This window comes from Ursus maritimus, unplaced genomic scaffold (assembly GCF_017311325.1).
Source record: "Ursus maritimus isolate PB19 unplaced genomic scaffold, ASM1731132v1 scaffold_14, whole genome shotgun sequence".
NCBI classification, from domain to species: Eukaryota; Metazoa; Chordata; class Mammalia; order Carnivora; family Ursidae; genus Ursus; species Ursus maritimus.
In genome coordinates this window covers 43,620,092-43,647,762 of record NW_024423786.1, presented here as the reverse complement: position 1 = coordinate 43,647,762, position 27,671 = coordinate 43,620,092, and the positions used below count along the sequence as shown (strand labels likewise).

General features: G+C 56.3%; 1 protein-coding gene across 2 annotated transcripts in view; it reads left to right on the top strand.

Moving 5' to 3' along the window:
* The first annotated feature begins 1,380 nt into the window (after positions 1-1,380).
* The window catches only part of SLC25A42 (solute carrier family 25 member 42), a 28,665-nt gene continuing 2,374 nt past the window's right edge, over positions 1,381-27,671 (top strand). The window contains exons 1-7 of one of the 2 annotated variants that reach the window (XM_040628964.1): positions 1,381-1,469; positions 18,479-18,593; positions 22,376-22,481; positions 24,200-24,225; positions 25,055-25,221; positions 25,604-25,720; positions 26,294-26,445. In XM_040628964.1, coding sequence (XP_040484898.1) covers positions 18,513-18,593; positions 22,376-22,481; positions 24,200-24,225; positions 25,055-25,221; positions 25,604-25,720; positions 26,294-26,445 — 649 coding nt within the window. In that variant the 5' untranslated portion in view covers positions 1,381-1,469; positions 18,479-18,512. The remainder of the gene's footprint in view (positions 1,470-18,478; positions 18,594-22,375; positions 22,482-24,199; positions 24,226-25,054; positions 25,222-25,603; positions 25,721-26,293; positions 26,446-27,671) is intronic. The other variant, XM_040628965.1, reaches the window with a different exon arrangement.

Below are 27,671 nucleotides of genomic sequence, written 5' to 3'. Positions count from 1 at the left end.
AACTGGGTGGACTTGGGGGGAGTGCCAATGACACAGCGGAGCACTGCACGGCAAGTGTCTTCTCTAAACTGCTGGCATCTGTCTGCAAAGAATCCCATGAACTTCACCTCACAGTGAAGCTGAGGCTCACAGGCCAGATGGCCCTGCTGAGGGTCAAATGCTTTCGTTGAAGGTCAAGGCAAGAGCTGGGATGTAAATTCTCTCCAAAAGAGGAAAGATCAAGGTGTAGGAATCGTTGTCCCCTGAGAAAACCGATCCACAACTACCTTCACCAAGGTTATGTAGTGGGCCAGTGGCTGGACATGAATTGGACCCAGATTACTCGGGCCCCTGGTGGTTCTTCTCTGACACTGCCTTACCCTACTTCCAAAGAGCAGGCTACTCTAAATTCACCCCCAGATTCAGCCACTTGAAGCGCTGTGGGCAAGGAGCTAGACCTCTCTGCCCTCTGGTTTGTGTAAAACATGGCCAGTGGTCGCTCTGACCTCATGAGATAGTGGTTAGTTTTCAGTTGATTCACAAAGGGCTTATCCGGGAGGAGGCCAGACGGGGATGTCATTGGATCCCGTAAAGGAGAAAGCTTGAAATCAGAGAAGTCCAACACTTCCAGAAAACCACAAAGCTCATGGGTAGGATTCCACCTGTTTCCATGTCTTCACAACAACCTGGAGCTTCAGGCGACGAGCCTGAGTGACCTCAGAGAGTCTGCCTTCTCCGTGTCGTTAGCAGGGAAATAGCGGGGAGTGAAGGAATGTAAAATTATCCAGGAGTCTTTCGGCCGCGATGGCCCATGTTCACAGCCAGAGTTGGAGGTCCTGCTTCTGCGCTGCGTGGTCTGAGGGCTAGCCTCTTCGACACAGCCTTAGGGAACCCCGCTCAGGGCGTCTGAGGCCACCTAGGGTCGCCGTGCTCCCGGCCAAACTCTGCACCTTGCGCTCTCCCGCCCTGCCCCGAGACACACCGCCCACGGCCCCTGCGACCGGCCGCAGGGCCTGCTCGTCTTCGGCTTCGCAGCCAATCCTCATCGCCCTTCAGACTACGCCCTCCGTTCTTCTCGCGCCAGCCGCGCCAGCCGCGCCAGCCACTTCGGAGCCCCGCCCTTACCCCCCAGGGATTGGTCATGAGGGCTGCTCGTCTTCTGCCAGAGCTCCAATCCTCGCCTACCTCCCGGCCCTCGCCTCTCCGCACCTCGCACCCTGCGGGACCACCTCTGGGACCAAAAACCTCACCCAATAGCCCGCCTCTACCAATCAGTGATTGGCTTCAGGGGCTGCCCGTCTGTTACATGCCAACCAATCCCTGTCTTTCCCAACGCCGATTTGCCAGCGTTCAGCCAATCGGAGTTTGGCGTGAACCCCTCCCGCGGCGCGCGCCGGGGGTGCGCGAGGCGGGGCCGTGGTGGCCGGAGGCGGCGGCGGCGCGGCGGCGGCGGCGGCGGCGGAGGTGGTGAAGGCAACGCGTCCCAGCCGGTGAGGGGGAGCAGAGGGCGCGGGGTGGCGCAGGCGTCCGGGGCCCCGCGCCCCTCGGGCCGAGCGAGGGCGAGGCACGGTCTTGTCGTGGGTCCTGGGGCGGGGGCGGGCGAGGCAGGGCGTGACAGCAACGTCGCAGGGGTAGGGAGAGGTTAAAGCCCCCCCTTCACCCCGCGTCTGGTGCTTCTAGGGGGCCCTCCCAGCCGGATCTGAACACTCACGGTCAGTCCGCGCACACCTGACACCACATCCCTTCTTGTTGACACCCCCCCCCCAGTACACCTGAGACTGTCCACTCGCTGACATCCCCCACACCTCTGGGGCCGTGTCCCTAGGCGCTTGGCACAGCTGGGTCTTCACACCCACACGCACTTGAGTCCGTGTCCCCACCGATATTCTCCCTCACACACCTGCCACCTCCCCCGCACTCATGGACACCCTCCACATCACCTAAAATCGTTCCTCTTGATGAAACCTCCACACCCAGATCCATGCACCCCCACGTCTGCCACTGGGCCTACACCCCCTCCATCCATGCCTGAGCCTATGATGCTGAACTCGTGGCCCCCCCACTCACACCTGGACCAGGTCATAGCCCCTCACTGATTTTGCTCACATCCAGGTCTTTGCCCCTCTCTCTTGCTTCCTCCCCTCAGCCACTTGGGTCAGGGCCCTCAGGTATTCTCCCCCACCCCTCCACCTGCCCTGTGCCTTTCCAGACCCTCTCTCCATCACACACCCCCAGTCTGTGCACCCACCTGTACTTTCTTACATGTGCACCTATATTTGTGCGCCTCTCTGTAATCCTTGAACTGCACCCCCCACCCAGGTCCCCCAGCATTCACCCAAGCCTAGCTATCTCAGGATAACTGCACCCTCCCCCACCCCCCCAAAAAAAGCCCACCCAGATGTTATCTTTTCATTTATGACAGTCTGTAAAGTGATTTCCAGGCTTACAATAATCCCTTTGGCCAGGCAAAACCAGAATTATCTACATTTTACCAGCAACAAACCTAAAGAGACTTGAATTGGGGAGGCACAGCCCATGCCTCCTTGAGCATTGCTGACCCTTCTCTGTAGACCTTCCCCATTTATGCCCATCTGTTGTGCTTATCTCTGAGAAGAGGGGTTGGCAGGGGAGGGGACCCCTACCTTCCCTGCAGCTGTTCCTCAGGAGTCATGACTTTGAGTCCGGAAAGACTGAGCTGGAAGGGGCGGCCCCTGAGCTTTGCTGTAGCACGTGTCTCCGTGTCCTGGGGCTGGGTGGGGGCGGGGACCCTGCAGGAGCGGACTTCAACACCTTGGGTTCCTCCAGCGGCTGGGTCGCCTGGAAGGGAGTTGCCGGCCTCCGGCCTCTGGCCCCAGCTCTTGCAGACCGAAGCCCCTTGCTGACCCTCAAGAACTCCTTGGGGCCTTAGAACCGATAAACCTAGAGAGTAAGGAAACACTCTTTAGAGTGAGGAGAGCTAATGTTACAGCCACTTAGAGCCAAACTGTAAAACTGGAGCCTGGTGAGGTGCTGGGAATAATGATTTTTGTGGAACTTTTCAAGTTCCCTGGAGTATGATTTGCAGGTGTGCAGCATAGGAGACGGTAGCTTTGTTGTTGAAAAGTAATAATGTGGTGCGGTTTCCTGTAAGGTTTGCATAGCGCCTCTTACCCTCCTCTGTCCCTCCCGGCAAAGATGGAGCCAAAATGTGCCAGAGGGTCATGTCACCTTCACCTTCTCCTGTAGAAACCAAAGCCAATGGGGTTTTCTGTCCAAATTCAAAAGGACTCATTTAAAACATGTGTGTTTATGTATGTGCTTGTGTATATATATGTAGGTGTATACATACACACATTTATATGTACATATACACACATTTTATATACTACGGATGTACACGTTACATATATATACACATGCAAATATATAAACTTTGACAAGGTAATTGATGTACATGGTAAAAAAGAAAAAAGTATAAAAGGACATACAGTGAAAACCAAGCAGGTTTGTCTGTACCTTGTACCCTTCTGGAAGCATCCATTGTTAACTTGCCCTGTTTTCTTCCAGAGATAGTCTGTGGCTTGGGGGGAGGGATGTATATCCCCCACCTCTTTTAAATCCCTGATAAATTTGCATGAGATTTTTATCAAATGGGTGTGCCAGTTTTATAGCCAGTCCCTTACGAACGACTGTGAAAGTTGTCACTCATATTTTCTCCTACAAACTGAGGTGAAATGAATGGATGGAACCATGCATGAGCAAATACGCAGTGAACATGTGTGGGGCTCCAATCCAGACACTACCGAAACCTCCTGGTCTTCAGGGAGCTTCCTAGGAGCGCCCAGGCCAAAGGGCATGTCCATCAAAATGGCTAATGTTCCTCCAGAGAGTTTGTGCTGCCATCAGTTTTCTCTCAGCTGTGAAACTGGATTGCTTATTTCCTCTCCCAGCGGCCAGAACAGTTACTATCAAGTGCCCTGGTTTCTCCAGTCTGATAGAAAAAGCACAGCCCGAGAGATACTTTTGAACCCCACTTCTGGGCTTTCTATCCATCTCTTGGGTGTTCTGGCCCGTGGGGTGGTGATTAAACATTATATCTCTGTTTTTCTTCCCCAGTTGGACCAAAGTTCAGTCCGAGGAATATTGGAGTCCCTCCACTGTGGAGCTCTGGAGGAAACCTTGGGTTTGGGGGGAGGGGGCTGTTCCTTGCAAGAGAAAGACATGGGCATTGGCCACAGTCCTGGGAGGGAAGGTTTAAGATATTGGCTGTTACTAAATTTTTGTTTTTCCACCTGGATCCAGCAAAAGAACTTGGCTGTCACATGAGATTGAGATAAGTCAGGTATTAAATCTTTTGGGGAAGTTATCAGCTATTTCCCACTATTGGTGCCAGGTGGAGGGGATCATCAGCCTGAGGCCAGGCCTTTTCCCACCTGTCATCCTGTTTTTGTTCTGTTTTGGTAATTAGACGCTAGAGGAATACTGAGATGATCAGAACTCTTAGCTTGATTGGGTTTTGCAAGCCAGCTCTTTTAAAAATGTGTTATATTCTTTATTTGAAGTGCGAAATACTTCTTAATAAAAAGTATATAATGTGCACGTGAAAAGAAAGTGTAAAGGATAACAAAGCTAACACTCAGCTGAAGAAGTAGGACATGGGCCGCGGTGGCGCCCCTCCTTGGTCACTGTGCTATTTTTAAAATATGCTTGTCAACATTTGTTTTCTTCCCTGAGTACCTTTCGCTGCAGCTGAGTGCTTGGATTCTAGGGTCTCAACAAAGATCAGCAGAAGCCAGGTTTTCTGTCGGAGCTGTGTCAGTAGGGCGGCCCGAGAGGTCCAGGGAAGGGAGGAGTGACCTCAGAGCCAGGGGCAGGTCACCAGCCAGTACCAGGAGCATTGGTCTTAGACTCCTGTCATGTTAGGTCCTGGGGCTGCTGTAGCAGATTACCGCAAACTCGGTGGCCCAGGGAGAGTGCTCTCACCGGACACCCAGTCTGCTGGCACCTTCATCATGGACTTCCCAGCTTCCAGAACTGTGAGACATGAATGTTCTGTTGTCTGGAAGCCACCCAGTCTATGGTCGTCTGTCACCGGCCCAAACAGACTAAGACTGCAGGGTCGGTTCCTACTGGGGGACCTGAGGGAGAATGTCACAGGCCCTCTCCTGGCTTGGTAGCTGTTGGCAGTCCTTGGGGGTTTGGCTTGCAGCCACATCATCCCACTCTCTGACTCCATCTTCACACAGCGTCTTCCCTGTGTGGTTTTTTTTCTTACAAGGACACCCATCATTGGATTTAGGGCCCACCATAAATTCAGTATGATCTCGTCCCAAAATCCTTAACTCATTTCACCTGCAGAGACCCTATTTCCAAAGATGGTGACCTTCTGAGGCTCTGGATGGCCATGAACTTTGGGGGGGAGGGACACCATTTAACCCCTACAGCTGCGAAGCCAGAATTTCTGCCAGGATGTTATTCAAAGAAGTGCTTGTCTAGCTGCCTCTGCTGTTTCAGGCAAAACAAAGCTGGTAGGGTTGGAGCGCGCAGCCCCTCACTCACCTGCCTTCCCGCTAGAAGGTGGAGGCATCTGCCCAGAGCTAGCGAGGACCCGGGCAAGTGAATGTGTATGTATATTTTGCTCTTTGCCAGCCCTTGGCATGTGCTTACTGGACAGTGAGCTTGGTCCTCCATCATCCCAGTTTATAGAAGAGTCGCCAAGAGGAGAACATAAAGGGAGCCGAGATGGACATAAGTCAGCCAGAATCCAGACCCCTGTCCCTTAAGCAAGTCACTGGTGGCACTCATGCTTTCTGCCGCTGTTAGACATGGGCATCTGTAAGCCGTACCGAAATGCCACCACGGTGCCCGGAGCCTGGCCTCCAGGAATGGAACAAACTTGAAGCCTGACCATACCATTGTTCTACAGCCTGTAAATACCTGTGGGTCAGGGACAGGTGCCGAAGAGGCAGAAACACTGGTGCTCAGAATGGTAGGGGATGCAGGCATGGATCAGTTCTCACCAAGTGACTGGGGCTCTGTACCTGATCAGTTCTAGCAGAGGATTGGGATGCTAGCTCAGGGAGGGGAAGGTTCTCGGAGATCTGAAAGCCAGCAAGGAGTTAGCTAGATGGCAAAGCATTGTAAGCAAAGGAAACAAGAAAGCTGGGTATTTTGGGACCCAAGGCACAGAGCTTGAGAGGAGATTGAGGAACCTGGTCCATGGAGTCCATGACAGGCATTGGAGGGGACTCTCCTTGAGGCCATGTCCAGCAAGGCACAGTCACCATGCCTGAGCTCAGAGCCCTTAGCAGCCCGTGCTTCCCAGCACAAGGGCCCAGGACCAGGACAGGAGATACCTTGTGACCAGTTGCAAGCCTTCCCTGATGAAATGTCCCCATGAAGTGCTCCCGACAGATGTCATCACTGTTATGCCATCTCCAGGTCATGTGCCTTTGCTGGGGGATGAGTGGAAGAAGAGAATATGTATGTTTGATTAAGTATTAACTAGCCATGCTAACCCAAGCTCCACTCAGTCTGCAGTCTTTGTCCTCGACCTAAAGGGCAGGTTCCCAGGCCTCACTGTAGCAGGCCCCAACTTGGAGCTCAGGAATCCCGCACAAATGTCCTGGAGATTCTGGGACAGGTGTCCTAGAAACCCCTGGTGTAGCAGCTCAGAGCTGGAGGAAGATGCCGTAGCCGGAAGAGGGGAGGGCGCAGGCTGGTGGGCCTGGCTTCCAGTGCCATGGGCAGACAGGACCCATTACCGGTCAGGCCTTAGCCAGTGGCTGGTCTAGCCTCGGGCTGGCAAGAGGACGTGTAAGAGCCAGGCCTTGAAGAAGGGGTAGTTTTGGTGGCTGTGAGCAGCCCCTTTGGCCTGGAGCACATGGGTCAAAGCCAAGTGTCGGCTAGCCCTGAATGTCAGAGTGGGAGACGGCACCTCCCGTTGTGCCGGGCAGGGGCGCTGGCATGGGCAGAGCGCTTGGCCGGAGCACTTGCTTCCCAAAGCGTCGTCATGTGGTGGGCAGCAGGGCACCACCAGCCAGCTTCTGTTTAACACTTTGGGGAGATTAACCTGGAGAAAGCAGGGGATGGGAGGTTGCTGGACACTCAGGACCAGTGCTCAGCTCTTTCAGAGGCACTGGCGTGGGGGATGCAGGCTGAATGGTGAGATCTAGGAACTGGGGAGGCCTGCTCAGTAGGGCCGGGTAGTGTGAGATGGGCTCCGTCCCAGCTCCATCTGACTCCTTTTATAAGGCAGAATGATACTTAGCCACACCCGTGACCCACCTGGAGAAAGCAGGGGGTGGGGGGTTGCTGGACACTCAGGACCAGTGCTCAGCTCTTTCAGAGGCACTGGCATGGGGGATGCAGGCTGAATGGTGAGATCTAGGAACTGGGGAGGCCTGCTCAGTAGGGCCGGGTAGTGTGAGATGAGCTCCGTCCCAGCTCCATCTGACTCCTTTTATAAGGCAGAATGATACTTAGCCACACCCATGACCCACTTGAGCCGCACCACTTCAGGAAGATGGCGATGGATGGAAACTGAAGCCTGGGGACGTTTAGTAACATGGCCAAGGTCACACACTGGACCCCATCTTCCCATAACACCAGCATGGTGTGGCTGGGAGCTTGTACGTGCTCCTACTTGGGGAATGAGGCGGACAGCATAGAAGAGGTACATTTTCGCTGCCGTGTGAAGGGTGCCCGAAGGGCCAGGAGACAGCAAAAGCCCCTGTCGGCAGGTATATGCCTCTGACTGCTTGCTAAGCAAGGACCCTGAGCATAGCCCAGGCCATTGCCTTCCACAGACCCCCCCCAGCCCAGCAGGGGAAGCCAGTGGAAAGTGGCCCCCGTCTCATGCAGCAGGGAGCCACGGAGTGCTCAATATAGGGCAGAACAACTAAGTTTTGGGAGGAGAGGCCAGGATGTTTAGGAAGGGCTTTGAAGGATGCGGTGGAGTTTGCCAGGCACAGGGTGGGGAGAGTACAGCCAAAGCAAAACTTGGTACATCCAAAAAATTAATTACCTCATCCAGCAAATCATTGAGTAGATACAAGCACTGTGCTAGGCTCCCCGTGGCAAAACACAAGAGTTTCGGGGTGAGGGCTTTACCCAAGTGCACCCTCTTATCAGAGGGGTGTGAGTAGTGTTGAGGGCCTTAGTTTGTTGTAGGTCATTCAAGTGCAGTTGGTGACAGGTGTCAGCAGCCCTGTGTTGCAAGGACCCAGGACAGTGATTGACAGTAGGGTGTTCTGTGTCTTTCAGGACGCGGATGCCTGAGTGACCCATAGAGACTGCAGCACAAGGTTGCAGAGGCCAGTTTGTCTGAAAGGCACGCTTAGAAGGGAATGCAGCCGGGGGAGAGACGCCCAACAGCTGGCCGGGTCTGGGTTAACAGGGAACAGCCATTATGTAAGATGCTACCGTTCTCTTGATGGCAGAAGTTAATGCCCATTAACTGGAAAAGAAAACAGCCTTTATCAACAGGCAGATAGGATGTTAATTGGCTTCCGTTTACTAAGAGATTACAGGATCTGTTCCCTGACTGCTTGTAAACTCCATCAACTGAGAAACTGCCTCCCCTCCCCCCGTTTGTGCAAACATTTCCTTCGTTCTGGGGGTGGCAGGGGGTGGCGCACGCAGGCTCTCACCAACAGGATGGTGGCCCCAGCCAGGGAGCTTCTGAGGGAGTCAGGCACATGTGTGTGTGTGCGCGCGCACACATGCATGCATGTATCGGGATGGATGCGCACATGGACTGCTGCAACGAGGGGCTCACAGACTGGGCTCCCTAAGATCCCAGAACCTCAGGTTCCTGTTTCCTAGACAGTGCCGCGCAACATGTTTGTGGAATTGCCCCCCATCCTGCTTTGCTTTTTGATGAGTAGAGAGATTGCCTGAACAGAAATATATGAAAAAATGAATTTTTGTTCATTAGGGCTGGTCTGTGACTGCTGCCTCCCCGTGGCATGGGGTGGGGGGGGAGGTGGCCCCGTTGCACTTGACCCCTCGTTCTTTTTTTTTTTTTTTAAAGATTTTATTTATTTATTTATTTGACAGAGATAGAGACAGCCAGCGAGAGAGGGAACACAAGCAGGGGGAGTGGGAGAGGAAGAAGCAGGCTCCCAGCGGAGGAGCCTGATGTGGGGCTCGATCCCATAACGCCAGGATCACGCCCTGAGCCGAAGGCAGACGCTTAACTGCTGTGCCACCCAGGCGCCCCATGACCCCTCGTTCTTAACCCTGCTGCTGGGGAAGACTCTGGCACCTGAGTTCCAGGTCATGGGTACCTGTTAAAGGTACCTCCAGAGAACATACTGGAGCTGGGCCCACTGGGGCCATTGTCCATGGTTGGAAACGCAGCACAGGGCTGGAAGAGTGGACGGGAAATACACAGGTCAGGGCTCTGGGAGGTGCAGGGGACAGAAACCCATCTCAGACTGGCTAAACTGGAAGGGGAACTTTGTGGGCTCCAGGGTGGGAAAAGTTTAAGTGCTTCTGGCACCTTCCATGTTCTTTGGTAGCTCCCAGGTTCTTCTAGCACCACTGGGCCCCAGGATACCCCAGCTCGGCAGACATCCACCCTCCTCCCTCCCTGGCCTTGGCTCTGTGTCAGCTGCCCTCAGGGCCTACCTGCTTTCCCTCCTAAGAGAAAGAGGACTTCTCTGGCCAGTGACTCCCTCAAAACACCCTGTCTTTGGGTCTAGTGCTCCAAACTGAGGGTCACCTGGGTCACCCCGGAGTCAAGGGAAGGGCCAGCCCCCCTCCTCCAAGGTGATAGAGGCAGAGTGGGTGACTGCCCAGTGTGCTATCTCCAGAAGGGGGCCAGATAGCCACTGCACGTGTGGCCTGCCTTCTAGAAGCTTAGACATCTCCTCCAGGCTTTTGGTCATTGCCAAAATTCTCAGGAGGTGTTCGTCGCAGGTGAGGAGGAAGGTGAGCAACAGTGAGCAGTGCGTGTGGTCCCTCTGGTGCCGTTAGAGTCCCCTGGGAGTTAAGAACACGGTGCTCAGGCTCACGGTCGTTTGGCCTGGGAGAGGCTGGGTGGCTTTGGGGTTTTCCTTTTTTAATGTTTAAACTTATTTTGTTGCGATGTAAGTTTCGTACAGTAAAGTGAGTAACTCTGTGTACAGCTCAAGGAGTTTTTACATGTGTGTTCACACGTGAAACCGGATCGAGATACAGAGCGCTTCAAACCTCCAGCTGGCTCCTCTGTGACCCCTCCCTGTCCTGCCTCCCAAAGCTAACCCTGGTCTGATCTTTATCACCACTGATGCTTTACTTTCTGTGCTGGATTTTTGTTAATGGTGATAAAATGTATATAACGTGAAACACACCGATTTCAACTTTGCGTTGTGTAGAGTTCATTCTCACTGGTGTGCAGCCATCACCACCATCCCACTCCAGAACTTTTCCATCTTCCCAGACTCAAACTCGGTCCCCATGAAACCCTAACTCCCCATTCCCCTCCTTCAGCCCCTGCACCCTCCGTTCTGGTTCCTGTCTCTGTGAATTTGAGGACTCTAGAGACCTCATAGAAGCGGAATTAAGTATCGTCCTTTTGTGACTCGTTCATTTCACTTAGCATGATGTCATCAAGGTTCATCCGCGGCGTGTCATATGTCAGAGTGTCCTTCCTCTTTAAAGCTCAGTGACATGGCACTGTGTGGACAGACCACGTTGCATGACTGTGCTTGGATTTTACTTTGCCTCATTCGGTACAGTCTTTCACGTTGGCTTCTCACTGTGCACTGTTATGGCCGAGATTTGTCCCCGTCGTTGCATGTGGTAGCATGCACCTTCTCTGTTGTTGTGTGGCACCCAGTGGTGTGACTGTACCACGTGCGAGAACACGTTCTCCTGTGGGTGGCCGTCTGGGTTGTGTTCACAGAAGGTGCTCGACATCGCCGTGAGATAGGACGTAGTACCGTGCCGGTGTTCAGAGTTCCCAAATGCAGTCTCAGGGTCTCAAACGCTGAGGAGAGGCACTGGGGGAGGCATGTGGGGGTCATCCTGGCTGGGGTCCAGAGGTGGAAGCCCCAGCAGGAGTGTTGCGAGGGTGGGAGCGTTTTGTGCTCTCCCACAAGCAGAACCTTCGATGGCCTGTGTGCGCTTAGCCTGAGCTGGCTCCAGCCTTGGGGGTCCCCTTTCTCACTGCTCTGGCCACCCGGGGTGCTCCTTCCCACCACTCCCACCCTGTGCATTCCTCAGGAAGCCTTCCCAGACCCCAGGACAGACCCTGCCCTGCATCTCTCCTGCCACAGAGCGCCACTTGGCAGCCTCCCCGTGGGCTGTGTGCGCACACTCGCCGCTCCATCTCCCCCGCCCACCGCGGTGCCACCTCCCCAGCGTGTGTACGCAGCAGGCACACAGTTGATCAGACTCAACCCCAGAGCGGTGTAAACGTTGGACCAGAGCAGGCCTTAGTCTCCCCTTTCTCGGACCATCCCTCCAAGTGTCAGGACAAGAGAATTCTAGAACCTTCAGCCCCCACTCACAGGCTCCCAGCCTGGCCAAGCCCTGGCCTTGCCCAGCAGCACCAGCTCCTCTTACTTGGAGCAAAGGAGTGAATTTCCTTCGGTGCCCCCTGCCCGCCCCCAGGTAACCCAGAGTGCCCTGTGGAAGGCTGCAGGTCCCAAAGGCCAGAGGAGCACAGTGAGCGAGTGGGGTGGAGGGAAGACTTGGGAGCTACAAGGAGCAGGATGCTGAGCCGCAGAGCTGGGCCTCAGACAGGAGCTGGCACCCGGTCCTGCGCCACCCTGCCTCACCTCCGTGTCTGCCAAGTCGGGCTTGGGGCCCACAGGCGCACGTTAACACCTGTCCTTGAGCACCTGGTGCAGCTCCTGCAGCTACTGGGATCCCGTGGGCTACCCCTTGTCATCTGCGTGGTGTCAGTCCCCCCACTGCTCCCCTCCCCCACCATACCTGCCCCTCCATCTGCAGTGGGCAGAAGACGCCTCGGCCTGTGGCCAGCATCGGAAGATTGGAGCAGCAAATAAGTAACAGAGCACCTCGATTTAACCCAGAGCAGAAAGTGGTCACCCACACGGTCCTACCGATCTGACGAAATGACTGAAGAAGTGAGCCAGGTGGGGAGAAGAGACCACAGTTCCTGTGTAAGAATTCCTGGTCATGTATGTCGATTCTCCCTCCCCGGGAGGGGAGCTTAACTCCTCTCATACACACACCCCGACGAGGCGCTGGTTCCAAAGAGAAGAGTCTGGAACAGGGTCACTCAGGAGGGTGACAGACAGCTGGCAGACCCTACCTTACCCAAGAGTTGCAAGTCAGTCTCACCTGAGCTAAGTCCGTGCTCTGAGGTATCACATCATGAGGAGGGCTCACCTCTCCTCACCTCCGAGGTCCTCCTGAGACCACACAACCCAGGTGTATGGTGAGGAAACACCTCAGACAAATGGGCCGGGGGCATGAGGGAGTGACATTCTGAGGCAGAAAAGGGCGACTGGGGGAATAACTGGCCAAACGGAGCAAAGCCTGGAGTTCTGTGGGCAATCATGTTGGAACAGGAGTAATGATAGTCTCACCCGCCAGGCCAGCCCAGGCCCCCTTCAAGGCCAACACTGGGGTCAGGCTCCCTCTTCACGGTCGCCCTTCTTGACTCTGCGGGCCATGGCACTGGTGGGTCTCAAGAGGCTCCTGCTTCTAATTTTTCTGTTTTATCAGACACCACCATGCGTCACTGTCCACTGCCCCTAATCACCTCCACTGCCAGGGAACCAGAGCCTTGGAGGCCCTGAGGAACGTTTCATGTGAGGCCCCACGTCCAGAACGTAGGGCAGCCGGGATTCCTCCCAGTCAGACCTGTCCGTGTTTTCAAATGTCCATGTTTCAAAATGCATTTCAAATGCCCAGCCTGCCCGTGTACCTCATTTTCTTAAGTTGTGTCCAGGATGTTAGATTTTTCAAATCATGCAAGGCCCAGGCTGTCAATAATACCCTGACATGATTTTTGCTGGCTTCTTCCAGGCTTGTGGGAGCCAGCAGACCAGGGCTGTCTTCCAAGTTCAAGACTGGAAATTCTCAGGCCTCCAGACATGAGGCCTAGGTCCCCCAGGGACCTCTTCCCATACCTTCCTTTTGCCAGGTGCCAACCCACAGCAGCGACTGCTTACCCAGGGCCCCACTTTGGTGATGCAGACTCTGATTTCTGCCCCTGCGGAATGCCCCTCTGGCCCTTGGCTGCCTCTCCCAGGCTCACGTCCCAGGGACAGAGCCCTGGGCCCTTTGGATTGCAGCCCAGGAACCCATGCTGTCCCTTTAGGTCCGCAACACTTCTGTGAACAGGTTGTCTGTGTTCTGCCTTACAGGTTGCCCTCAGGGGATGACTGAGGGCACCCAGGCCCTCCACCCTGCTTTCCCTATCCTGCTGTTCCTTCGGGTTAAGCAAAGTCTTAAGGGGCACGTGGTTCTCTAGGAGAAGCATTCAGGATGAAATGGTATGAGGCTGGCCGGCGGGGCCAGGGCTCCATGGAGAAGGATATGGCCATGACTTTGGAGTCCTGTGTCAAGGTTAGAGTTCCCTCTGCCCTTGGTCTGACCCAAGTTGTTCCGTGTCTCATCAGCAAGGTGGAGAGATAAACCAGTGACCATGACGCCCCTCATTGCTGGTGGCAGTGATGGTCACCATAGTGGTCTCCAGCAGGGGACTCCTGTCGCCTTAGTTTCCCCATCGGTAGAGCAGCACCCCTATGGGTAGTGAAGGCGGCCAGATTAAAGAGCGCAGGAGCAGAGGGATTTAATAAAACCGCCATGGTCTCATCGCGTGCAGCGTCTGCCTTCACCCTGTTCTCAGCCCACGTGCAGAGCCACAGATGGGCCCTGGGTGAAGGCCTCAGCCTGAGGCCCTGCTGCTGCTGACCTCCAACACCCTGCTCCCAAGAGAGGCCAGGGTCAGCTCCCCCTGCCAAGAAGGGCGCCGGTCTCCCCACAAACCAGGAGCCCCAGTCCCTTGCCCGGGGTTCCCGTGGCTGCCAGCGCCCTTCCCCAGCCCAAGACGCTAAGCCCCTGGCTTGGAGCCCTCAAGTGGACCAGGAGGGGCCAGATCAGCCAGCCAGCCCCTCCATGGCCGCAGACATCTGCAGTGTTTCTCTGAAACCCCTGGCTCATCCAGAAGCTCGTGGTTTTCATAAGGCATTTTTTTTCTTTAACTTTTTATTTTGAAATAATTTTAGGCTTACAGAAAAGTGGCAGAAATCCTAAGAGTTCCAGTAGATGCTTCGTACGGCCTCCCCCAGTGTTAGTTAGCACCATACAGGATACCGTCATGTGGCCCAGAAAACAGGCCCCGACGCCGTGCAGGAGCTCACCTCCAGCCTGGATGCGGGCCTCCCCAGTGCTTCCCCTCATGTGCTCCTGCCGGTCCAGGCCATCCCGTTGCACTCGTCATCCTGTCTGCCTCGTCTCCCCTGATCCGTGACAGCTCCTCGTTTCTTTCCCTCATCATCCGCAGCCTTCGGACTTGCTGAGAACCGCTCGGTCGGGTCCAGCATTGGAGAGAGTCCCTCGGTGTGGGGTGTGGTCTGTCCGCCGCTTCCTCATGATTAGCCTGAGGCCCTGAGTCTTTGGTAGGAATCCCGCCGAAGCCACGGCGTGTCCTTCCTGGGCCACCATGTGGGGGAGGCGAGCTGTCTGTAGGCCCTGTCACCAGTGGTGTTGACCTTGGTCACTTCGTCAAGATGGGGTCTGCTCATTAGTGACAGGCTGAGTGGCCTTCTCCCGTGGGGATGTGAGTCACGCCTTCCCTCTGTCCCCTCCCTCAGCGTAGCTTCCCTTCCAGGCCTGCGCCGGGAGCAGCAGCTGGCAGTGGCCTTAGCGGCCCCCGAGTCCTCATGCTCGTGTCTGGAGAGCAGCACACGTTCCAAGGCATTTGCCAGACCCCCCTGCAAAGAGGTGCCACCCCCAGCCTCCCTCCTTGCCCACCCCTGTCTCATGGCACAGTTGCGTTACTGCCACCGCACTTGCAAACAGCCCTTCGCTCCGGGTTCCACCTGCCTTTCTCCGTTGGGAGCGCAGTCGGCCATCTATCTTTTTTTTTTTTTTTTTGGTCCTGTTTTAAAGTTGTTTCCTGGTAACCTGGCTGTTTCTTTGCCTTTCTTTTGTCTTAGGTTGTTTGTTTTGTTTTGTTTTGTTTTGTTTTTTTAAACTGATTTGAAAGAGCAAAGAACTCTTTATTTCTTAGAGAAATTAGCCTTCACCTGAGGGACAAAGTCTTGAGATTTTTCCCCCCTCGCTCCCCCAGGGCAAGAATCTCCTCTCCACCCTGTGAGCCTGGGAGAGCTGCCAGGAGGCGCTGAACCCTGGTGAGCAGCTGGCAGTCAGAGACTGCTCACTCTGCGGGGGTGGGGGCCCGGAGCCCCCCCACTCTCTCTAAAAAGGGCCCTTAGTCTTAGTGTCCTGTGGTGGCCGTAACAAGTCGCCACAGACTGGTGGCCTGAGACAACACAGTTTTTATTCTCATAATTCTGGAGGTTAAAAGTTCAAAACTGAGGTGTGTGTGGCCTTGCAGTCTCCAGGGCGGGGTCTTGTTTCTACCAGCTTCTGGGGACTCCCAGGGGTCTCCGGCTGTGGCCACATCAGCCCAGTCTCTGCCTGTGGTCACTGGGCCTTCCTGTCTGTGTCTCCTCTTCTGTCCTATCAGATCACGTTGGATGGGGGGATGATCTAGGACGACCTCATGTGGAGAGCCCTACCTTAAGTACATCTGCAAGACCCTTTTCCCAATGGCATTGGAATCCGATCACAAGTTGCGGGTGCAGATGTCTCTGCGGGGCTCCCGTGACTTGCTTCGGGCACTCTGTCACCTGCAGCAACACAGTCTCGTAGGTCTGCATGGCTCTGTGTGGTGACTTTGTTTCTGTCCGCCTCCACCACGCCAAGGCCCCTTCGTGAACGGTCTGCGTTGAGTTTCCGCAGCAGGTCCTGGAGTCACACAACTGAGGGAAGAAAGGTCCACCAGGCTCGATGGGCGGCCCCTCTGCGCCCGCACCGCCTGTCCAGTGCAGAGCACCACCAGCTGGCCTGGGACGGACAGTTGTGTCCTAGGGAACTTGGGGCAGGAGTTGGAGGGAGAGTGAGGCCACAGACCAGAGCCGCGTGAGGCTGGGAGGTGAGAGGGCTGGATCCTTTCTCAGGAGGGCACGTTCACAGACTGTGTCCGCATTCAGCATGCCCATGCCCCCAACACAGCCCTAAGAAAGGCTGCATCATCCCTCTGCGTGCCCGGATGTGGGGACCATGCCTTGGGGTCCACGGCATCGGGGATGGTGCTGAGCCATAGCTGTCCACGCTGCGGGTGGGGATGATCCAGTCTCCGTGCCCCCCACAAGCTAATACACCAGCAGCTGGCTTGAAAAGTTCCCTAGGGCCTAGTTTCTCATTGTGGGTTTGTGAAAGTTTTGGATTTATATAAAAATTGGCAAAGGTAACAGTTCCCCTACACCCCACACACTTAATTCCCCCTACTAATAACATCTTACATTACTTTGGTACATTTCGTCACAACTAATGAGCAAATACTGATAGATGACTATTAATTAAGGCCATAGTTTATTCAGATTTCCTCAGTTTTCCCTAGTATCCTTTTCTAGTCCCCAAATCCCACCTGACATCTAGTCGTCACGTCTCCTTAGGCTCTTCTGGGCTGAGACCGTTTGTGGGACTTTCTTGTTTTCAATGACCTTGACAGGTTTGAGAAGAACTGGTCAGGTGTTTTGTAGGGTGCTCCCCAACTGGCATTTGTTTAGTGTTTTTTCATGGTTGGCCTGGGGTGATGGGTTTAACAAGGACCACACAGGCGAAGTGCCCTCATCACACCTATCCACAGCACGTGCCATCAGTTTGACTTTTCACTGTGATGTTGACCTTGATCACCTGGCTGAGGTGGCATCTGTCAGATGTCTCCGCTGTAAAGTCACTCCCTTCCCCCTTTCTATGCTGGACTCCTTGGAAAGAAGTCACCACATGCAGCCCACACCCCATCTCAAGGGCAAAGCAGCTACACAAATGATCTGGGGTTCTTCTGCCTGGGAGATTGTCTCTTCCCATGTATTTTTTATGTATTCAGTCATTTCTTTCTTTCTTTTTTTTTTTCAAGATTTTATTTTTAATCTCCACACCCAGCGCGGGGCTCAAACCCATAACCCTGAGCTCAAGAGTCACATGCCCCACTGACTGAGCCAGCCAAGCGCCCCTAATTATTTATTTCTAACTGTGGACTTGTGGGTATTTATTGTACACCTTGGGCTATAATCCAGTAATTGTCGCTCAGAGCGTTCCAGCTTTGGCCACTGGCAGCTCTTTGATTGCCCTGCCTCTCCCGTGGTCACACCCGCATTGCTTTGGTTCCTCCCTGGCACCTCGGGGTGCTCCAGGCCCGTCCCTCCCCTGTCTTGGAAGCAGCCATTCCTCCTGGAGCCAGGACCCATTTTAGGTAGGAAACAGCAGCAGAGGACAAGTGGAGGGGGATCCTGTGTGTGCTTTCTAGGACGTTCTGCCCGGCATGGACGTGGGTGCACGGGAGGACCTGGAGGGCAGGAGGGGCCTTCGCAGCCCGCCCCTGGGATGTCTGTATCATTTGCATCATTTTACAAGGAAAGCGTGTTGATTTATTGGATAATCTTAAAGCACAGGAAACGAGACGCCCAGGAACCCCAATACATGGCTCGCATCGTCATCCTTTTTTTTTTTTTTTTTTTAAAGATTTTATTTATTTATGTGACAGAGAGACAGCCAGCGAGAGAGGGAACACAAGCAGGCGAGTGAGAGAGGAAGAAGCAGGCTCCCAGCAGAGGAGCCTGATGTGGGACTCGATCCCGGAACGCCGGGATCACGCCCTGAGCCGAAGGCAGACGCTTTAACGACTGCGCTACCCAGGCGCCCCGTCATCCTTTTTTCTGTCTTCCCCTCACTGTGGTTTGCCGAGCTTTGCTGAGCTTTGCGGGTACTTCCACCTAGGTGTTAAATGTAGGTTTCCAGGGAGGAATCCTCAAGTATTAGGACCCTTTACTGTAAGCTTGGCCAGAAAAATCCGGCAAACTTGCAGTAGGAAAAAGAGTAATTTTCTAAGTGTTTCTGTGGATAGCTACTCAGGTCCAAGCTGACAAAAGCCCAGTGGGTGCTCGGGTCCAGGCAGTTGGGGCCAACTCTGCCTTCTGCTGTGTGACCTTGCCAGGGGTGGCTTCCCCTCTCTGAGCCCATCTGCCAGGATGGTACTAGGTTAAAAAAAAAAACGGATAACTCAGAGGCCTGTTTGTGATCAAATCGGAGAGCCGATGAGAAGGACTTTTGTCAATGATTAAGCAATCTGCGCTGGGGACTGGCATTTGGAGGCAGGTGCCGCGTCGCCCACGTCCTTCCCCTGCAGGGAGACGGAAGCCAGGCTGTGAAGAGCACCCTGCTAGGGCAGTTCTGGCTTCAGGTGACTCAGGGATGAGTCACAGGCCTGAGGCAGGTCGGGTTGGCCCTCCTCTCACCAGGTCTCACCATGCTCCCTCTCTCCCAGGACCGAGTCTCCTGCCGCCCAGAGCTGGCCTGGAATGGGTAATGGTGTGAAGGAGAATACGGCGCGTGTGCGTGAGGATGCCGAGGCCATCCTGCCCTCACCCGTCAATTCCAAGGCAAGTACCCCGCCTCCCCGATGGGCGTTTTCCTGAGGTCCCTCTTCTGTGTTCCTGCACCCCATGGCAGATGCCCCCCCACACACACACGCATTCTGGGCACAGCTGTGTTGTTGGGAGGCCGTTGGCGGAGAGGGGTACAGGTTGGTCACCTTCTGTTCCATTTAAAGTCCCCTTCGTGATGTGGATCCTATCTGCCCAGCCACTTCGTAAGAAGCCAGAACCTCGCCCAAATTTGGCTAGGATGTCAAAAGGTGTCCTTGATCTCCTTTTCTCGCTGGGATTTGTGAGCGCGAGAGAGTTAGTCATGGGCAGGGGCGCTGTGGGGGCGGGCGCTCGCCTGCAGGGTGTGCTCTCAGCTCCCAGTCTCCTCTGAAGTTCATCTCTGATTCCACCTTCGCTTGAAGAAAAGGTATATTCCCTTTGAAAGAATGGGGATCAGCCTTGGCCTCCTTCACCAAAGAAGCCAGTAGAGGTTCTTCTGGCTGAACCTGGAGCACAGACTGACCCAGCCCCATGCAGAAACCCAGCTCCGGGGCCCACAGGCCATTCTCAAAGTCCACGAGGTCAAACGCCAAAGTGGCATCATCCTCTTGCCCTCCCAAGCTTTCCTCAAATTTGAGGTCACCCTGGGAAGCACCAGCTGGGCAGGAGGACTGGTTTGTAGGGTCACCACGCTGGGGGTGGATGTGGGGGAGCAAGGCCAAACCCCAGAGCAGGTGCACCTGTCCCGCACGGGTTAGCGAACTCCCCAGCCGCTGGCTGGCTGGATCCCACCAAGCAGGCGTGCCCGGCCAGAGGCCCGATGTCCGTCCTGCGCTGGGACACAGCCAGTGCTGGTTTTCCTCTACGCTGGCCAGCACGGTCGCTCGGCCAGCCTGAGAGGGGGCTTACTCTGTCAAGTCCCGTGTCTTTGGTGAGGGACCTGAGCACCTTCTTGCAGTGTTCGCGGCCTGTGTGGCTCCCGTCTGTGGATCGCCCGCTTTCTCTCTGCTGGGCTGTCTGGCTCGTTCTTCATTTGCGGGCTCTCTCCATATGACGGGTATGGAGCCGGGCTGTTCCGTGACGCCTGGGCCGAGCTCTTCAAAGAATCCACGGGCCCTGGTCACTTAAGAGTCACTGGGAGCATTGATCAGAGGTGGCGGCGGGCTCATCCACTGAGCACAGGAGTCGGGCTCGTGCCACATCCCCGGAGCGCCGCACCCTGGGTGAGGGGTTTGAGGACACGCATGCCCGGCGTGCGCAAGTAGCCTCTGACTGGGAGCACCGCAGGCTGCCCGGGACGCTGCCCTAGTAAAGGCCGTGGAGGGGGCACCTTGGCTCGGCCTCAGGTAGCCGCAGGGCACATAGACCGTCCGTGGGGTGCGCCCTCTGCCCACAGCGGCCCGCAAGGGGAATGGTCATCACATTGATTCCCAGAGGAGACTGGGAGCCGCTTGGGGCTCGGAGCTGGTGCCAGGAGCACCACCGAACACTGCACAAAGGGGGTGGAGCCAGAACTCCAGAGCCTGGCTGTGTGATCCAGAAAAGGCAAGGGTCCCCCAGTGACAGGCTTCCGTGCAGCAAGGAGAAGATGGAACCCCGTGGTGAAGCACCACCTCAGAAACTTGGAAGGGAGAGCACTGCCATGGGAAATTATTTCTCTAGGGAGGGGAGGGCTGGGTTACTGGAGGAGGTCCTGGGGGCATTAGGGGAAAGGACCTGAAGCCCTCCAGGGACAGGGCCGGGTCGAAGGGCATGGCGGCCCCGGGGAACACCCAGACCTGGCCAGGACACAGCACGTCAGTGTGTCAGGGGTGAGGAAAGGGGGATCAGAGAGGCCCTCGGTCACTGCAGGCAATCGGGACAGAGCCCACATTCAGGCCAAGCGTGCGGACAGACTCGGAGCCCAGCCCTTCAACCCTGATCCACCCGCTGCGCTGAGCAGACTTGGGGCGTGGCCCTGGACCCCATCATGCCCACTCAGACCCAGGCTGCCAGTTGTACCCCCCAAATGCCCCTTATCTGTCCCCTGGTCCCAGCCCCCATCTCTCCACCCTGAGCTTCTTTTTTTTTTTTTTTAAGATTTTAATTATTTATTTGACAGAGAGAGAGACAGCCAGCGAGAGAGGGAACACAGGCGGGGAGAGTGGGAGAGGAAGAAGCAGGCTCCCAGCGGAGAAGCCTGATGTGGGGCTCGATCCCAGGACTCTGGGATCACGCCCTGAGCCGAAGGCAGATGCTTAACGACTGAGCCACCCAGGCGCCCCTCCATCCTGAGCTTCTGTAGGCGCTGCCTCCTCTCCAGTTACAGTTCAGAAGGCCTGTCTACCTTCCGTGCGTCTCCATTTCTCTTTGGGTAGACACCAGCCTGCTCGCTAAGCCCCCAGGCTCCGTGGAGTCCAGCCCCCACCCGTCTTTCATCTCCTCTCCTCCCTGTGCCCCCTCCCTTTCCCTGTGTCAGCCACCCTGCCTTTCTGTGGTCCCCGAGGACGCATGCTTCTTCTCACCAGGGCCCCTGGGTGTTCCATTCCTCCCCCTCTTGCACAGTCTCACACACACACACACACACACACACACACACACGCCAGTTAGCTGCACCTCATCCTTCAGCCTCAGCCCCTCACCCCTGACCCCATGCTCTCCCGGGACCCTAAGCCCTCTCCTTACAGCCGTTCTGGATTGGTGACTCTATGCATTTTAATTTAATTTAATGTATTTATTTGAGAGAGAGAGAGCTCGAGTAGGGGGAGGATCAGAGGGAGAGGGACAAGCAGACTCTACACTGAGCACAGAGCCCGATGTGGGGCTCGCTCCCAGGACCCTGAGATCATGACCTGAGCCAAAATCAAGAGTCGGACACTTAACTGACTGAGCCACCCAGGCGCCCCTACACATTCGTCTAAAACCTTAGTTCATGTCTGGCTCTCCCCGTGGACCGGCAGCCCCAGGGGCAGGGGGTGTTGTACACATGCCTGCCCACACACACGTGTGTCCCAAGGCCCCTCAGGGCACCTGGTTCCTGTCGGACTCCAGGGACTCCTGGGATCACTGAATGACCTACCCCTCACCATCTTTCCTCACTGCGGAGCCAAGGAAGATGGGGGCCCCTCTGGTCCCCTGCGCTCCCCGTGATTGCTTGGCGAGAGTTCTGTTGCTGAGTCAGCTGGGGGAACGGAGACTCCAACCTGATGAGCAGGTGACTTCTTGTGCAGCTCCTCATGGGAAGCTTCGAGAAGACTCGGGAAAGTGCTGGCTCTGAGGCTGGCCTCATGATGCAGGCCGGCCACCGTCACCGCCACCCTCACCTCGGCTGGATAAAGAACCACAGATGCCAGCCACTGTGGGCCTGATGGAAAGTTGTGGAATGCTTGCCCGATACCACAGCCTGATCCCCAGACCACAAGGACCCTTGTCCAGTGCACACAGGCGGTGGACACGGCCAGAGTCTGCACTTGGGGTGGGGTAACCCATCGGTTTGGGGTCAGTCCTGTTGTAGGCCGTCTCTGAGAAGTTGGAAACTCATGGGACAGCCCCACGAGTGGGTCACCTCTCATGCGGATGGTCTCTGTCACCCAGAAGGTTTTCACTATGTCCCACTCAGGTTCTGTGGCTGGTGGACTCAGCCTGCCCTGTGCCCCACTGTGACCCAGGCCCAGCAGGGCTGTGACACTTGCACAGCTGTGCCTTTTACAGCCCTCGGCCAGGGACAGAAGGAAAATGCTCCTCCTGGGGGAGGTCCCCAGCAGAGCCGACCCCTGTCCCTCTCTCATGACAGACTGTGTTCGTGTGTTTTCTTGCAGAGGGATCACAGGCAAGTTCTCAGCTCCCTCCTGTCTGGGGCCCTGGCTGGTGCTCTTGCCAAAACGGCGGTAGCTCCCCTGGACCGAACCAAAATCATCTTCCAAGGTAAATGCTTTCTGTCCGTCTGTCCTGTGTGACAGAGATGCTTCCCAGCAGTCCTCTTCCTCCACAACCCCAAACCGAGCTGCAAATTGGCTTTAAAACTGCCTCTTTAGGGGCGCCTGGGTGGCACAGCGGTTAAGCGTCTGCCTTTGGCCCAGGGCGTGATCCCGGCGTTGTGGGATCGAGCCCCACATCAGGCTCCTCTGCTATGAGCCTGCTTCTTCCTCTCCCACTCCCCCTGCTTGTGTTCCCTCTCTCGCTGGCTGTCTCTATCTCTGTTGAATAAATAAATAAAATCTTAAAAAAAAAAAAAAAAAAAAAACTGCCTCTTTAAAATCCACTTAGAAGCTCTGTCAGCACCCCAGGGCTGCCATCACAAAGGGCCACAAACCAGGCAGCTTACGTTCCAGAGACCGGAAGCCTGAAATCCAGGTGCCAGCGGGTCGGTTCCTTTAGCGGGCTCTAGGGGAGGAGCCCTCCTTGCCTCTTCCAGTGCCCCGGGCTCCGGGCATCCCTGGCTGTGCTCACAGCACCCCAGTCTCTGCTTTCCCCTCCGTGTCTGTGTCCTCTCCTCTTATAAGGACACTTGTCATTGGATTTAGGGCCCACTCCACTCCAGTATGACCTCATCTTAATTTAATTACATCTGCAAAGACCCTGTTTCCAAATAAAGTCACCTTCACTTGTACTGGGCTCGAGGACACGGACATATCTTTCAGGGAGGCCCAGTTCATAGGACCAACACGCTACCTCCTTGGGTTAATCAGCCACAGTGTCCCCTGAAGATGAGACCTTTGCTCCCACAGACAGTGACCGGTGCCCACAAGAGGGTGTCACAGCTGGGGCCCCTGTCCCTCCACTGTTTGGGAGGAAGGGACTGCAGATTCAAGCCGGGCTGTCCCCACTTGCACAAGCTGGTCCCTTAGCCTCCCTGTGCCTCAGTTTCCTCATCCACAAAACAGGACATTAATATCACCCTCCCGAAGGAGCGAGCTGCCGTGGGAAAGGGCGTGCGGCTGAGCACCCGCCTCCCCGTGTGTCGGCAGTGCTGTTACCCGGAGTGAGTGTGCAGCGTAGCGCCCTGCAGGGAGCTGGGTTTAACTGGTGGTGTCGGTGTGGACACACGTCCGCACAGATGGGAGCGCGGGGGTGTCCGGGGAACATGGCAGACACTCCGCAGACACTCGGGGAGTAGCAGAGGGAGGCTGCATGACCATGACCCCTTCTGGCCGCAGCGGCTCAAGCCCCTGCCAGGGGGGCGCACCGTGGCATCGGGGAGCGAGGTGGCAGCCATCGAGGGTGGGAGAGGCTGGTCAGGGGTGCCACGCCCACACCTGTGAGAAGAGAGGGCGGGCTCTAGGCAGAGAACACGCCCGGGCCTTGTTCTGAGAGGCCCAGGCCCCTTGGTTGCTCTGCACAGCTGGCGGCTAGGAGGCCTTTCCCGAAGGGGTTTGGTTGAATTGGAGTCTAGCCGGGGGCCTCTGCGGAGACCCTCACTTCTGCCGGGAGTGAGGTGGGGTGGGGGCACAGCGGTGAGGAGGCGCTGGAGGAGGGCGGCCCTGCTCGGGAAGGCCCCGCACCTCAGCCCTTGGCGGGGCAGCAGCCACAGTGGCTGTTCTCAGTCCCTGTGCTCAGACCCAGCCCCTGCACTGGGGGTCCCACGGACCGAGGGCCTGTCCTTCACATCTGATGTCTCTGTTGTTTGTTTGTTGTTTTTCCAGTGTCTTCAAAAAGATTTTCTGCCAAGGTGAGCTACTAGGTCCCCAACTCCAGGCTCCGGGGCCATCACCGTGTGCCGCTGGGCTGGCAGGAGGTGGTAGAGACACGTGGCCCAGGGGTGGAGGCAGAGGCTTTTCCAAGTGTTTTTTCCCTCTGGATCCCCCACGAGCCAGTTCCCAGGCTGCCAGGTGATCGAGGCCTCCCCACCAGGCCCCAAGGCAGGGGCCACCTGTCCTGGCACCCCAAGCTCTGCCCGGATGTAGCAACTAACAGGAGCCCCTCATCCTTGGGGAGGTGGGGAGAGGACTTGGAATTATAAACCCATAATTTCACATTTGATTCATTTCTTTAAAGATTTTATTTATTAGAAAGTACAAATGCAAGAGCAGGGGGAGAGGGAGGGACAGAGGGAGAAGCAGACCCCCTGCTGAGCAGGGAGCCTGCTGTGGGGCTCGATCCCAGGACCCCGAGATCATGACCTGAGCTGAAGGCAGATGCTTAACCGACTGAGCCATCTAGTTGTCCCACATTTGATTCATTTTTAAACAGAGGGCAGGCATTACCTTCTTGGGAAAAGATAAAGAATATCTTTAAAAGCTAGACCGTGGGACAGACCGATCGAACACCCTCTGTGTGGGACTGTCATCTGCAAACCTGGTTTGCCCTGGCTCACTTCACTGTTCATAAGGTCAGGAGAGTAGGGAGAGAGGGGTCCCTGTGTGGGGCCCAGAGAATGTGGGGAGGCAGGGCCGGGTGGGATCGATAATGTGGGCCCCAGTCACAGTGGACCAAAGAGGGTGTTCAGCGTGGAGCCGGAGCGGGGCAGGCAGGGGCATTGACCTTGCCCCTCCCCCCAGGAGGCCTTCCGGCTCCTGTACTTCACCTACCTCAACGAGGGCTTCTTCAGCCTGTGGCGCGGGAACTCGGCCACCATGGTGCGCGTGGTGCCCTACGCCGCCATCCAGTTCAGCGCCCACGAGGAGTACAAGCGCATCCTGGGTCGCTACTATGGCTTCCACGGAGAGTGAGTGCCCGCCCCCAGCCGCCCCCCAAAACCCTCCCACTCCATCCCATCACCCTGCCCTCCCATCTTCCGCATGCTCACCGTGCAGAAGTCCTGTCGTTTGCCTGCGCTTCTCTCAGACCCTAAGTCCCAGCGGGACCGTGATCCCAACTGCGCCCCGCAGTGTCTGTGGGGAAGGAGCACGTCACTCATCCACACAGACAGATGGGAAGGAGAGGCAGCCACGGGAACCTCAAAATGATACCCACCCAAGAGACCCCATCGCTGGGCCCTGAGGAAGCCAGCCCCTGCCCATTCTTTGGTTCTCCGCGCTGGCTGAGACCTGTGGGCACCCCAAGTCTTGGGGGGGTGGGTCTCACTTTCTCTCCTCCCCCTCTTTCAGAGCCCTGCCCCCTTGGCCCCGCCTCCTTGCGGGCGCACTGGCTGGAACGACAGCTGCTTCACTGACCTACCCCCTGGACCTGGTCAGAGCCAGGATGGCCGTGACCCCAAAGGAAATGTGAGTCCCCGGGCCAGGCCTGCCATTCTGCAGCTGCTGCAGAAAGGCCGTAATTGTTTCTCTGACCCTGGCGGTCAGCTTCTCCTTACATCAAACCAAAAGTTTTCTTCATTTTTTTAAAGATTTATCCATGCATTTTTAGAGAAAGAGTGGGGGGCAGGGGCAGAGGGAGGGGGAGAGAGAATCCCAAGCAGACCCCACACCGAGCGAGAAGCCTGACACAGGGCTCGATCGCATGACCCTGAGATCGTGACTGGAGCCGAAACCCAGAGTCGGATGTTTCACCGACTGCGCCACCAGGCGCCCCCCAAAGTCTTCATTTTGAATTAGCACAGATAGGTCACAAATGCCCATGGTTGAAAGACGGGCGCTGCTCCCCACAGTGATCTGGGCAGCGAAGGTGGGCTACGGCCTGAGGCACGCAGTCCCCCTCCAGTGCCAAAGCTTCGCAAGGTGGTCACGTTCCTTAAAGAAAGCAAGCGTCACACCAGCCCCTGGCCTGCCTGACCGCAGGGGGAGCTGAGCCCCCTCTTCGTGCCCACGGCTCACCCGCTCCGTCCCCCGGTCCTGCAGGTACAGCAACATCTTTCACGTCTTCATCCGCATCTCCCGGGAAGAGGGCCTGAAGACCCTCTACCACGGATTCACGCCCACCGTGCTGGGGGTCATTCCGTACGCAGGGCTGAGCTTCTTCACCTACGAGACACTCAAGAGCCTGCACAGAGGTGAGGAGCCGGTGGGGGGGGTCCCCCGCCCTGGGAGGCACAGGCTTCCGGCCCAGGTCCCGGTCAGAAGAGACAGACACCAGGCCGCCACGAAGCCAGCTGGACTCCCAGCCTTTCGTGCCTGTCGAGTTTTAAGACCAACTTGGTGAAGTCCCGAGTGTCACCAAGGGCAGTGGCAGCCACTCGTGCCCAGAGCGTCCGGGTACAACCTAGCCGAAAGGGGAAGGGCCCTCATGGGTGGTGGTAATTTTGAGAAATTCGGAAAGCACAGAAAGGCACAGAGAACAGTATACAGCCACCCCCACCCGAACCCGCTGCCCCCGGGGACCAGGTGTTAACAGTGTTCCAAGATGGTTTTTGTTAAAACAAACGTTCCAGGTGAAGTCGAGGTCCCGTGTTCCCTGAGCCCTGAGCAGCCTGAGCCCTGCTCCCTCCAAGGCCGCCGTCTAAGAATGTTGTCTCTCACGGTGGTTGGAAACACTTGCTTGTGCCCAGGAACCATGCCTTGTCGTGTTTCCTGGTGAGGAACAGCAGCCGGTAGAGCTGCCTCCCGCACTTCCGAGGGGCGCCGCGGGGCCCCAGGCCGCCTCTGAGTCCCGCGCTGTCATATCCGAGCTGCTGTCCCGTTGTTGTCCTTTTAGTGGTGGCGCGGGCCTCCCCTGCTGGGGGCCGTTAGGGGTTTCCAGGTTGTCAGTGATCAGCAGACACCCCGTCTCTGCGTGCTGGATGTGAGCCCCTGGTTTTGCGATTTACTCCTGTCCCCGCTCTCCCCAGCCCTGTCCCCGCGCACTCACCCGACTCGGGTGCTGGTGGATTCCGTCGTGCTCGGCCAGTGTGCAGAGTGAATAGCGCCTTCTCACTGGGTTTAACTCCTCCTGTTACATCCGCGAGCACACATTGTTAAAGAACCCCACTGTTGGTTGCTGCCCCCTCCTGCGTCCCTCCCGGCAGCTTCTTGCCCGATCGTCCTGTCTGGGCAGCTGCTCCCCTCACCCCTCACCATGCCCCTGCACCCCTGCAGAGGGTCCCACGGAGCAGGCCCGGGGAGGGGGGTGGCAAGGGCAGCAGATGGGAAACCAGTGATTAGATGAGCTTGCTCTGGGTGGTAGGACTTGGTTTAATGATTATTCGAGCATTTCTGCCTATTTAAAAACTTTCTTCTCAAAAGGAGTGGCTGGGAGGTGAGGAGGCCGGGGCGGGGAGGCCGAGAGTGGGGGGAGCCAGGG